Below are 12,755 nucleotides of genomic sequence, written 5' to 3' on the forward strand. Positions count from 1 at the left end.
CCCTTTGTCAGTCTCACCGTAGATGTGCATGCGTGTGTGTGTGTGTGTGTGTGTGTGTGTGTGTGATGGGCAGAGGGCTGTAAAGGGCTTGGAAAGAGCGAAGAGCTAAGCTGAGATGTGAGGAAGGTGAGAGGAGGGAGAAGTGCAAATACAGGCAGGGCCTCAACAAAAAGCCAGCTGCACACACCCCCTACAAAGAACTACGGCCTCCTGCTTGTGTCTTTTAGGTTGAGCTAAATCGAGGCAATAATGTCCTCTATTGGAGAACCACGGCCTTCTCGGTGTGGTCCAAAGGTTCCAAGCCCGTGCTGGTGAGAAACATCGCCATAACAGGTACCAGAGCAGGTTGGGTGTGGGGTCTGTGGCCAACTTCCTGCCCCTGACTTAGCCTCAGTCCCTCAGCTCAGGCTCATCCTGCTCATCTGTGCCCTTCCTCCTCCCTAGGGGTGGCCTACACTTCAGAATGCTTCCCCTGCAAACCTGGCACCTACGCGGACAAGCAGGGCTCCTCCTCCTGCAAACTGTGCCCAGCCAACACTTACTCAAATAAAGGAGAAACTACTTGCCACCCTTGTGACCCTGACAAATACTCAGGTGATGTTTCTGGGGGCGGGAAAAGTTTGGGGGTGTGTGGAGGGTAGGCGTCAGCAAACACACAGGGAAAAGCCAGGAAGTAAAGCCATCTTTCCAATCAAGCGGATGATAATAATTGCTAAACGTTTCCTTTCTGGACCCTGGAAGGTCCTTGGCAATCTGTATCTCTACCGATCACTCTGAAAATAAAAATGAAATCATTCAATAGGTATTTCCTGGGCCTCTCCTGTCTGCCAGGCCCAGTTCTAGGTGCTTGGAACATGTTAGTGAATAGGACATACTAAGGTTCCTGTCTTCATGAAGTTTGAATTTCAGTGGGGGAAAGACAGACAATAAACGATACGTAATAAATGACACAGAAATGATGAAGTCTGTCGTGCGTTAGATGGTAGAACGTGCTCTGGAGCCCTGGCCAAAAGAAAAAGCAGTTCAGAGGTACGAGGACTAGGACCAGGGAAAGGGGTTGCAAATTTCTTTCTTTCTTTTTTTGCTGGCAGGCACACATATTGGCCAGAGAGAGGAAGAATAGTCACCCCCCAATGGGAAATGGTCATACCACAATCCTTTCTCCTCCATGTCTCCCTCCTATCAGGATTTGTGACATGCACACATACCCTGCAAGGGCCAGGATTTGAACTGCAGTCAGTCATGTGGGATCCAGCTACGAAGCTGGCCCAACAAGGTTTTTTTTTTTTTTTTTTTTTTTAAAAAAAAAGCAGTGATTTTTTAAAAACTGAAATCTTATACAAGATTATAATTATACAATAACAGATACAATAGATAAAATAAGGGGTATACATTTATGTATTATATGCATTTTAATTTATAAAAATAATTACCTGATTCCTAAGGATGATGAAGCTGTATTGATCATTGCAGACATTTTGATAACAAGGGCTAAAGATGAGAGTTACCCTGTTCCAGGTGGTATGGTGGCACAGAGGTCCTGGGATTGTACCCCAGCACTTCCCTGGTCACGTGCACACCCATGATCTAGGCTGGCTGAGACGGGGGGTGGACTGCAGTGTGGAGGCCCTGTGGAGAGTGCCTGTCTCTCTCTCTTTCTCTCTCTCTCATAGAAGAAATAAATAAACTTTTTAAAAATGGAAGTTATGGGGTCAGGAGGTAGAGTAGTGGTTGAGGTGCTGATTTCCCATATGGTCAACCGTGGTTCATGTCCTGGACCTGGCAGCTTAAAGCTCATGCCAGGCATGTGTGCGTGTGCCCAAAATCCCAAGAGGAGCATGAAGGAGAAGAGATTGCGGTCATCCCTTCTGGGGGTTATTTCTCATTTTCGATCTCTCTGTCTTCCCTGGCTCACGCACACGCCCTATAGCAAAAATTTCTTGGGGAAAAAAAAAAAGGAGGTTATATTTGTCAACCTGAGTATCCACTGAATTCAAAGCAGGCATTTTGGAGAAATCCAGGGCTCTTTGGAACATAGTTTGAAACCCACTACTCTAAGGGGAAGGGAAGGGACTGCTGGGAGCAGCCTAGTTTTACAGCTCCTGAAGCAGCTCAGCTGGAGAAGCAGGACCTGACCACTTGACAAAGCCTCGGGAAATGGATAATGCCACCAGAGGGCCCTGTGCTTGGCATGGGGGTAGTCTCCAACACAGGCTGACACAGACAAGAAGGAAGAGAGAAAGTTCCTTTTCCCCTGGGAGCACTGTAACTGTGTTTCCTTTCCTACACAGAACCACGTACAAACCCAGCAAAAGGCCTGTCTCAAGCAGACCCTCCTATCCCAACGCAGACATACCCACACTTCAACAGGTGTGATGGTACGTTTGCTCGGCCAAGACCAGCCATGACCTTGTAAACTGCTTATTTCTACACTATTCCTAAAACAAAAGCCCTATTTATCTACACAGATCTTGCTAAATGAGTAGAATTTTCAGCCAGAACTAGAATGTTTAGATCTTGGGGAAAGTTTTTATCTGTAAGTCTAAAGTCCTGTTTTTCCGCCTGAATTCCTTATTCCTCTCTCCCGCTCTGGCTCTATCAATGGCAGTCTTTGTTAACGTAAGTGTCTGGCTCCCTTCCCAGCCCAGCAGTTGTACAAGGGTTTAAATGGCAAGGTGGTTCCAAGAAAACTGCCCAGGAGTGTTTTGGTCAATTCTGTGAAAATCATTTTTATCCAGCGTTAGATTTGGAGTCTAAATTCTTGTAGTCTCTTCTGCCACCGATTTCTCAACCTGCCCCTTTGAGAAGTGAGTTTTTGCTATGAAGAACATAGTCAACTTGTTGACCGCCTCGCTAGTTTGGGGTGCAAAGAGAGTCACATTTCTTTGAGACTTGACTCTTCCAGAACACAGGGTCTGTGGGAGTCTGGGAAAATGCAGTCTGATGAGAGTCTCTGAAGGAAGGGACATGAAGCGAGTGACAGAAAACCCACCAGTTTACAGAAAGATTCTGAGTGCCTGCAGGGTGCCAAGGGCAGGGCCTGGTGCTGGTACCTGCTCTCCAGCTTGTGTCGAAAGCGGAACTGTGGTTATATAAACCCCTAGCGCACCTGTCCAAGGTGCAGAATGTGTTGGGATAGGAGCGCTGGGTGTAGCATGCGGTGGGAAGCAGAGAAGGAAGGAAGTGGTTAGCCCTCTTTGGGAAGGGAGGAGAGGATTCACTAGCTCATATCTTTTAAGATGAGTCTTCAAAGGTGAATTGGGGGCCAGCAAGTGGCATGGTGCTTAAGGGGCTAGATGCTGGACTCCACATGGCCAACCACGGTTCAAGTCTCAGACCCAGCAGCTTGAAAACCTTGCCAGTGTGTGTATGGCATGCCCCAAGTCTCAAGAAGAGAATGGAGGAGAAGGGATCCCAGTGACCATCCCCTCTGGGGGATGATTTCTCACTTTCCCTTACTCTCTGACTCTCTCAAGCAAGTGTACACACCCTATGACAAAAACCTAAGGAAAAAAAAAGATGAACTGGGGATTTGGTGGGGGTTGGACATTTGGGATAGAAGTCCGAGCCAAGGTCCGAAGGTTTAGGGAACTGCTATAATTCAGCATGGCTGGAAATGAAATAGAGAAGTGCTCAGATTATTCAGGGCGGGCAAGGAATTGATTATAGAGTAGTCTTCCTGTTCTATTGCCAAAAAGATTAGGGATTAGATCCTATCAGCCGCAGAGGCCATTATAGGACTGTAAGATGGGAAGTGATATGATCTGCCTTGTGCATTGAAAGACCACCCTGGCTGCCATGTGAAAGTGGCAGAGAATGACTGGAGGCAGAGACCACAGGTGGGAGAATTTGCAGCAGGTGCTGTTGCCAGGATTGAGGTCTAAAGTGGAGCTAATGGGAACAGAGCCTGGAGAACACCAGGAGAGATGTTTAGGACAAAAGGTGGACTAAACGCATCTTTCCATTGACACACAAGATTTCATCATGAGAATTAACTCCTGTGTGCGTGTGTTGATATTAGCGGTCTATTCCCTAATATAATAGCACAGAGTTCCAGAGCAAGGATCCAGAACTAAGGGACTCGGATTCAATCCTTGGTCTACCACTCACCAGCTCTGCCACCTCCAGCTAGTTACTTGTCTGTGCCTCCATTTCTTCATCATAACATGAGAATGACAATAATCTCATCTACCTTAGGTACTATTGTAAGGACTGACTAATATAGGCAAAGGATTTAGAAAGGGGCCTGGCATATAGTCAGCACTGATTTTTATTATTGCATTTACATTAAGGCCTGTCTTGACACTTTTAAAAAAAATAATTATTTATTTAATTCCATTTAATTCCAATTAATTGTTGTTAGTATTATTATTATTAAATTTGACCAGACAGAGACAGAGAGAGAGAGAGAGAAGGAAAGTGAGAAAGCAAGTCGCCAGATCCAGGACTCAAACTACAGTCTGCCATGTGGAAATCCAGTGCCCCCAACCACCATGCCACCTGCTGGCTCCAATCTTCTTTTTTTAATATGAAAATACTCTTGGTCTAGGTTACAATAATATGAAGTCATTTATATAGTACTTTACAATTGACAAAATATTATCTCTTGTATTACTCACAGTATAGTGAGGGAGTGGTATCCCCATTTACAAATGAATGAAGAGAAGCTCAGAGAGGCTAAGGGGTTTGCCAGGCATCTGATCTGGTATCTGGGCCTTATGTTCATTTGGTACTTAAATCCACAAGGGAGGTTTTTGTTTTTTTTTGTTTTGTTTTTTTTTTTGAGAGGTTTTTTTCTATAGGGCACGTGCACTCGCCAGACAGAAAGAGAGAGACAAAGAGAGGGAAAGTGAGAAATCACCCCCCAGGGGGAATGGTCACGCCGCAATCACTTCTCCTCCATTCTCCTCTCGGGATCTTGGGCACGCACGCACGCACATGTGCCCAGCGTGAGTTTTAAGCCACTGGGTCCAGGACTCGAACTGCGATCGACTACATGGGAGTCCAACGACATAGCCATTACACTAACTGCTGGTCCCAAGAGAGATGTTTTCCTTTGATAAAATAGATCCAAGTGAGAACATTATACTCCTGAAGGCGGGAGAAGATACTGAAAGGAGGGAGCGAGGTGCAGGAAGAGAAGTCAGGGCTCCAGAGATAAACTCCGTCTTCAGTTATACCAGGACTGGTTCTACTGAACTCACTGTTCGCTCCCTCAACCATGCATCCAGGCGGATCGCTTCAACTTGACTAATACCCAAGTTAAACACCTCGATGAAACCGGAGCTTGGAAAGCTAGTGCTGTCCCAGCATGTGGGTTAATCATTTATGAAAACCACCTTAGCAGTGACCAGTATGTAAACAGCTGGACCATTTTTGCTGAAACCCAGAGCTAGGGTATCAGGTTGAGCAAATATTTGTCAAACAAAGAAAGGCCTTTGTGCAGAGTGCATTTTCTAACACGTCACCTGTACTTCGCTAGACTTGATACACAAGGTCCTGGGAATTAGCACGTCTTCAGCATCTCTCCCAAACTTCTCCTGGCTAAGTCAGTTAAAAGAGTCCCATGAGCACCAGCAGTTAGCGTAATGGCTGTGTCGCTGGACTCCCATGTAGTCAACCGAAATTCGAGCTTCAGACCCGGTGGCTTAAACTCACACTGGGCGCATGTGCGTGTGTGCCCAAGATCCCAAGAGGAGAAAGGAGAAGAAGGGATTGCAGCATGGCTATCCTCCCTGGGGGGTGGTTTCTCGCTTTCTGTCTCTCTGTCTCTCTCTGTCTTTCTGGCGAGCGCACGTGCCCTATAACAACAACAACAAAAAAACTTCCCATATAACAAAAACAACAAAAAAACCCTCAAAAAAAAAAAAAAAGAGACCCATGGAGCCAGCAAGTGGCATAGTGGTTAAGGTGTTGGACTCCCCACATTGTCAACTGTGGTTTGCATCCTGGACCTGGTGGTTTGAAAGTCACGCTGGGGGCCAGCAAATGGTTACATTGCTGGACTCTCAAGTAGTTGACTGTGGTTCAAGACTTGGGTCTGGAAGCATAAAATTCACACTGAACGTGTTTGTGCACAGCTGAAATCCCAAGAGGAGGGTGAAAGAAAAGGGATTGTGGCGTGGCCATTCCCGGGGGCGGGGGGAGATTTCTCACTTTCTGTCTCTGTCTCTCTGGCAAGTGCATACTCCCTATAGCAAAAAATCTCTCTTTAAAAAGAGAAGAAAGCCCGCTGGGTACTTGTGTGTGCATGCCCAAAATCCCAGCTGCAGAACGGAGGAGCAGGGATTGTGTGTCTGTCACCCACCCTGGCGGGGGTGTGTGTGTGGGGGGGCTGATTTCTCACTTTCCCTCTCACTGTTTCTGGCAAAGAAAGACAAAGAGACGGAAAGTGAGAAATCACCCCCCAGGGGGAATGGTCTACCACTCACCAGCTCTGCCACCTCCAGCAAGTTACTTGTCTGTGCCTCCATTTCTTCATCATAACATGAGAATGACAATAAGCTCATCTACCTTAGGTATTATTGTAAGTCCTGACTAATACAGGCAAAGGATTTAGAAAGGGGCCTGGCATGTAGTCAGCACTGACCAACTTTTTTTTTTTTTTTTATGGTGCCCTATGGCAAAAACCTTTAAAAAAATAAAAATAAAAATAAAACAAACCCCTCGAGTCCCTGGATCCCTCTATGCTGAATTGGGCCTTCTGCTTGTTAACCAAGTAAATGAACTGAGAAGAGCCCAGCTGTTTCCTGGCCCGTAGCTCCCTCTTGGACAGCCTAATAGGGTGAGGACAGGAGAGGTGTGAAAATGTGCTGTTGAGGGAATTCCCCAAAGCAAGGAGTTCATTTGGTGCCTTGGGAAGAAGGAGTCAGCTGACAAAATAAACCCTACCCTGGAAGGAAGGGAAAGACATTTTAATCTTTATTTAATCTCCTTTGACAGTTCCCAAATAAAAATAATTCCCAAACATGCAGTGAGCAAGTTACTGTTATGTGCCTAATACTGTGCCGGGTACATGCTGCCTCCAGCAGGGTAGATATTGCTGTTCCTGCTCCGTACGTGAGAGAGCCAGAGCCCAGAGAGGTTAAGTAATTTGCCGAAAGTGACACAGAGACCAAATGATGGAGCAGGGTCCAAATCCGGATCCGTGTAGCTAGACTCTCATTGCACTACCCCATACTACCTGTCAGGTAATGTACAGCACGAAAGAGGCCTTGCTCTTGTTTAATGCTTGCCTTCAGGTGACACAGTGTCATATTAGAAGTAGCAGTGGCAGCAGCAGAAGTAGTAGGATAATGTGCACTTACCTGTAAAGCATGGTTTTTATTCTGGAGATAGTAAATTTGGGGACATTTTTATGTACATGACTTAGGCATATTTTTGAAAGTAGAGAAAAACAGCTCTTCTTTCCAAACTTCAAAGGAGTTTCTATCCAAAAAGGTGCAAACAGGGCCGGTAGTGCAGTGAGTTAAGTGCGTTGGGAGCCAGATCCCACATGGCCAACCATAGTTCAAATTCCAGCCTAGTGGCTTGAATAACATCCCAGCTTAGTGGCTTGAAAATCCTGATGGGGGGGACCAGCAGTTGGCGTAATGGCTATGTCGCTGGACTTGCACGTAGTTGACCGCGGTTCACGTCCCAGACCTGGCAACTTAAACACACGCCAGGCACGTGTGCGTGCGTGCCCAAGATCCCGAGAGGAGAATGGAGGAGAAGGGATTGCAGCGTGGCCATCCCCCCTGGGGGGGATTTCTCTCTTTCTGTCTCTTTCTGTCTCTCTGTTTTTCTGGCAAGCGCACGCACCCTATAGCAAAAACCTCTTCAAACAAACAAACAAACAAAAAAAACTGGTGGCATGGAGAAATGGAGGAAAAGGGATTAAGGTGTGTGCATATCCCACTGGGGGTGCCCTCTCTCTCTCTCTCTTTCTTTCTGGTGAGCACATGTGCCTGCTGGAAACTTAAAAGCAAACAAACAAACAAACAACAACAACAGCTGGAAACTTAAAAACAAACAAACAAACAAACAACAACAACAACAACAAACTTTTTTTTTTTAAGGTGAAACTAGTTCACAATGAAAGAGGGCTTCACTGAAATAGTTCTTGCTACCCAGGGATTCATAGGGTTAAAGCGATACTAATATAGACATAAGGAGAACATACAGAGAGCAGGATAAAACTGAGAGCTGTGTATTTCATGAGAGTGAGATCAAGAAAGAGAGAGAGAGAAGAAAGAGAGAAAGAAAGAGAAAAGAAGGAAGAAAGAAAGAGGAAAAGATCTCTCATCAGGGACTCACATGCCTGGTGTTTACAGGTCAGCCAGGGAACCGAACCAGTGGTCTTCCACACAGATCTATTGATAGCATCACTTGAGCAGTGCGTTATGGAGGCACCACTGAGCTGACGGAAGTTAACATTCTTTATTAGGTGAGGTCAAGGGTTAAAGGTAGTGTTGGGTTGCTTGGATTGAGGAAAATGGAAAGAAATTTCTAAAGTGGCATCCAAAGAAATGACCACCTCATTCATGTAGGGTGGAGAAGGCGGAAATTTCCGAGATGAAAGGCCTTCATCCAAGACATACATTAGGAAAGAATTCAAGAGCCAGGTGGCATGGTGGTTAAGTTGCTGGACTCCCATGTGGCTGACGACGGTTGAGTCCTGGACGTGGCAGCTTGCTTTCTCACTTTCTGTATATCTCTCTCCAGTGAGCGCATGAACCCTATAACAAATTAAAATAATAATAATAATGATAAATAAAATAAAATTAAATAAATCTTTTTAAAAAGAAAATTCAGAGAAAGCTTGGAATGCGTTAAGAAAGCAATGTCCTAAGCTGTATGTGTTTTACTTCAACCCCTCGGGGTAGAAAACCACACCACAGTCAGGGTAGTAAAGCACCTGGAAGATGGCACGGTTCAGAGAACGGGGGTGATGGTTAACCTGCAAGATGCTATTTCCAGTTACCCTCCTCATCCTGGTCCTCTGGCCAGGCCACTTCTCTACTCCCTGCCCTAGCGTGTGGGGCCACTGGTTCCTGATCAGCACCCAGAAGAGTTGCAAACAGATATCTGAACGGGGCTTTGGGAACTGGGAATGACACCACTGAGGCAATGGGAAGGGTGGGCATGCCGGCTTTTCCACTACTGTCTGTGGAGTGATCTATCCAGGGTCCAGGGTCCTAGGAGTCCCAGGGTCATGATTATGTGATGAAGAGCTCTGTTTTTTGTTTTTTTGTTTTTTGTTTTTTAAGGAAGATTTTTACTATAGGGATCATGTGCTCACCGGAGAGACAGAGAGACGGAAAGCAAGAAATCACCCCCCCTCGAGGGGGATGGCTATGCTGCTATCCCTTCTCCTCCATTCTCCTCTCTGGATCATGGGCACGCACGCACACGCACCCAGCATGAGTTTAAGCCACTGGGTCTGGGACTCGAACTGCAGTCGACTATGTGGCAATCCAGAGACATAATCATTACGCCATCTGCTGGTCCCCTCTGCTTTCTTATATAACTTTAAATGTTTTTTCCTGTTGTGCTCATTTAGGAAAAGGATCCTCCTCCTGCAAAGTTCGTCCGGCCTGCACAGACAAAGATTACTTTTACACCCACACAGCCTGTGATGCCAATGGAGAGGTGGGTAGCTTGGTTGTGGAGCCCCTTGGCCCCAGAGAGACTGTCTCCCGCTACCTGGATTTTACCACCCCAGATCTTTGCAGTGACCCCAGGACTAGTGGTGGGGGGATGAAAACGAGATAGCTTTATTCATTTGCAGGTCAGAAACATTTGGCTGCATTTGTACCACTGCTTATTCACGTATGACCTGTTTCGAAAGGCCATCTCATTTCTCGTGCTTGGCCTCTCCCATTTGCTTATACCTGGGCAGACCTGCTTGTCCATGCGTGCGTACTTCCTCACAGAGGTTATTGGACTTGTCCCCTAAGTGCTGCTTCTGCGGGTTGGTCAGGGCAATGAGCTCGTACTTTCTGGATCACTGGCGAGTGGCCTGACAAGTTTGGTCTCTGCTGTCTCTCTGTCAGCCGGGATTTCTGCCTCAGACAAGCCTTTTCTTTGTAGTCATGCTGTCTCGGAGTAAACGCGCACTTGGCAGGTGCTCCCCGTGTGTCTGGACTACTGGCTGGGCAGTCAGACAGGTGCCTGCCCTCCTGTGTGGGAAGCTGGAGAGAAAGGAAAGATGGGCCTGATGGGGCAACCAGGGGGATGTACAGGGATGCACCTACCAGGTCTGGGCCAGCTTCCTCTAGAGGAAGCTATTTGTTCATTTCAACAATCAACAACTACTTACTGAGCAGCTGCTATGTATCAGGCACTGTGCTAGGTACTAGGCACCCATCAGTGAACAAAACCCAGGGGACATCCAGCTCTCTAGAGCTTTCCTCTTGCTAGGGAGGCAGTGCAGAGGGAGGCAATAGCAAGTGGATCTGCAATATACCAAGAGGTGATAAGTGGTCGAAAGGAAAATACAAACCAGGATCGGGAATGACGGAGAGTGGGGATTTCATTTTAGAAAGGTGGGATGGCCTTTCCAAGGGGGTGACATTCAAGCAGAGACCTGGCTGAGATAAGGGAGAGGCCATGAGCTTTTTAGGGAGAGGGCACAGCGGGTGTAGAGGAGGTGGGTGTGTGCCTATCTGAACGGGGCTTAGAGAACAGCAATGAGCAGGCACGGGTGGGCTCAAGGGTGCAAGGAGAGGGGTCTGTCTTAGATTAGGCATTCCGGATGAATTTTCTTTCTTTAAACCAGAGCCTCCCAAGGAGACAGAATTAGAAGTCGGGAATTCTGCATTCAGCACTAAGCGTAAGGCTGGGTTCTTAGAATTCACAAGTGTTTGCTGGCTGGACTGCTAGCTGCATTCTCCCTTTGCTAATTAAGCATGAGATACAGTCTGGTCCTTAACAGGGATTATTTTTATGGTCATTTTACCACCACCACTACCCTCTTCCCCCTCCCTGATATCTCAGCCTCATCCTCTTCCCCAGCAGCCAAGAGAGGATGGCTGTGTCTTGTCAGTTGCAGCTTAGACCCAGTTCTATAGCATCTGGTGTCCGGTATGATCTGGTAAAAATTACTTTCATTTTATTGGTCTCAGTCAACTAATAAAATGGGGACATTAATCCAGTTCCTTGTCTCCCTCCAGGCAATGTGTGAGCTGCTGTGACTCCTTTGCTCCTTTGCCCGGCTCCCCGCCAGGTTCAGGCCAAGGCCTCCTAGCTCCGTAGTGTGTCTGCTGCCCACAGGCCTGTGTGTCTGCCTGGGCCTGACTGCCGCGGGGGCCTTTAGACACTGGGTCAGCCAGGGCCTGGAACACAGCCAAGGCCCCGCTCAGAGGAGAGCGCCGAAGGCCACATGGGTCCCTCCTTGAGACCTTGTCAGTTCTAATCCTGACAAAATGGACAGAGGCCTCACGCATTTGCCTTTTCACAAGTATGGTGTGCTATCCAGCTCGTTCCCTCACCCCCCAGCACAATTCTTGGGGGTGCCATTTTGTCTGAGGGTCATATGGGAAGACTGGAGCTGCCCAACATCACCCCTGACTCGGAGGGGTCGCCTGCAGGTCACCTCCCCTTCTGCACCCAATGCCTTCACTGAAAGAGGAGGATAGCCCCGCAGGTAATAAAATGCGGCTTCTCTTGGCCGTTGGCCTGAGGGCTTGACATCCCCCTGAACATGGTAACTGAAACCCTGCCTGCATTGTTAGCATAGCTGCTGCCCTTGGTATGGGAAGCTCTAGACAGCACGTTAGGTCTGCACAGAGATGGATTTGACTTTCTTTCTTTCTTTGTTTAATTGCCAGGGGGCATGTGTGCTAGCCAGAGAGAGATGGAGGAACGGACAGAGAAAGCATCTCCCAATGGGGCGTGGTCATGCTGCAATCCCTTCCCCTCATGTCTCCGTCCTGTAGGGACACACACATGCCCAGCATACTTTTAAGCTGCTGAGGCCTAGATCTGAACCTCAATCAGATATGCAGGATCTGGCTCCTTAACCACTAGGGTAGGGGCCCACCTGGATCTGGCTTTCTATAAATGTTTACTGAATAAATGAAAGAGCTGAGAATCCACCACTTAGAAAACAAATGGGAATATCTTGGCCATCCCCTCATTCTAGGGTGTGGGGTTATGCAAGCCCCCTTTGTGTTCTGAGATTTTTACTAGCTGCATTTCCTGGTACCTTGAGAGTAATAAGATTCTACAGTAGAATCCAAGCTTTCTCCGAAGACAGATGGCCCCCCATGTCCTCTGTCACAAGGTCCTCACTTGGCCTACCCCTTGTCATCCAGTCACCAGTGGTCTGGCAAATCTGCTGAGCACAGCCATGGGCAGGTGCTGGCCTAGGTGTCTGGGATACCTCGGTGACCAGAACTAAGTTGCCACCCTGGTGGAGCTCTCATTCTGGCCCTCCCTCCATCCTCGTTAGCATCCCGAAGGTGTGCTAAGTCCCATAGCAGCTGAGCCATGTGTAATCTGTTTCTGCAGACCCAGCTCATGTACAAATGGGCCATGCCGAAAATCTGTGCCGAGGACCTGGAGGGCGCAGTGCAGCTGCCTGCCTCTGGGGTGAAGACCCGCTGTCCACCCTGCAACCCAGGCTTCTTCAAGACCGCCAACAGCACCTGCGAGCCCTGCCCCTATGGCTCCTACTCCAACGGCTCCGGTAACCTCCTCCTGCCCTGCTCCGGTCACATCCATCCCCATATTGACCATGTGGCGGTGGTGGGGGTGGGGGTTGGGGCAGG

General features: G+C 47.7%; 1 protein-coding gene across 2 annotated transcripts in view; it reads left to right on the forward strand.

The window, feature by feature from the left end:
- ELAPOR1 (endosome-lysosome associated apoptosis and autophagy regulator 1) overlaps nucleotides 1-12,755 on the forward strand; it is a 102,700-nt gene that overhangs the window by 65,985 nt on the left and 23,960 nt on the right. For both annotated transcript variants that reach the window (XR_334686.3, XM_006149516.3), the window contains exons 7-10: nucleotides 228-333; nucleotides 445-594; nucleotides 9,545-9,633; nucleotides 12,496-12,673. Coding sequence is in view for 1 of the 2 variants with exons in the window: in XM_006149516.3 (XP_006149578.1) it covers nucleotides 228-333; nucleotides 445-594; nucleotides 9,545-9,633; nucleotides 12,496-12,673 (523 nt within the window). In the remaining variant the exon portion in view is untranslated. The remainder of the gene's footprint in view (nucleotides 1-227; nucleotides 334-444; nucleotides 595-9,544; nucleotides 9,634-12,495; nucleotides 12,674-12,755) is intronic.

The sequence above is a fragment of the Tupaia chinensis genome, unplaced genomic scaffold (genome assembly GCF_000334495.1).
Source record: "Tupaia chinensis unplaced genomic scaffold, TupChi_1.0 Scaffold000270_1, whole genome shotgun sequence".
Taxonomy (NCBI): Eukaryota; Metazoa; Chordata; class Mammalia; order Scandentia; family Tupaiidae; genus Tupaia; species Tupaia belangeri.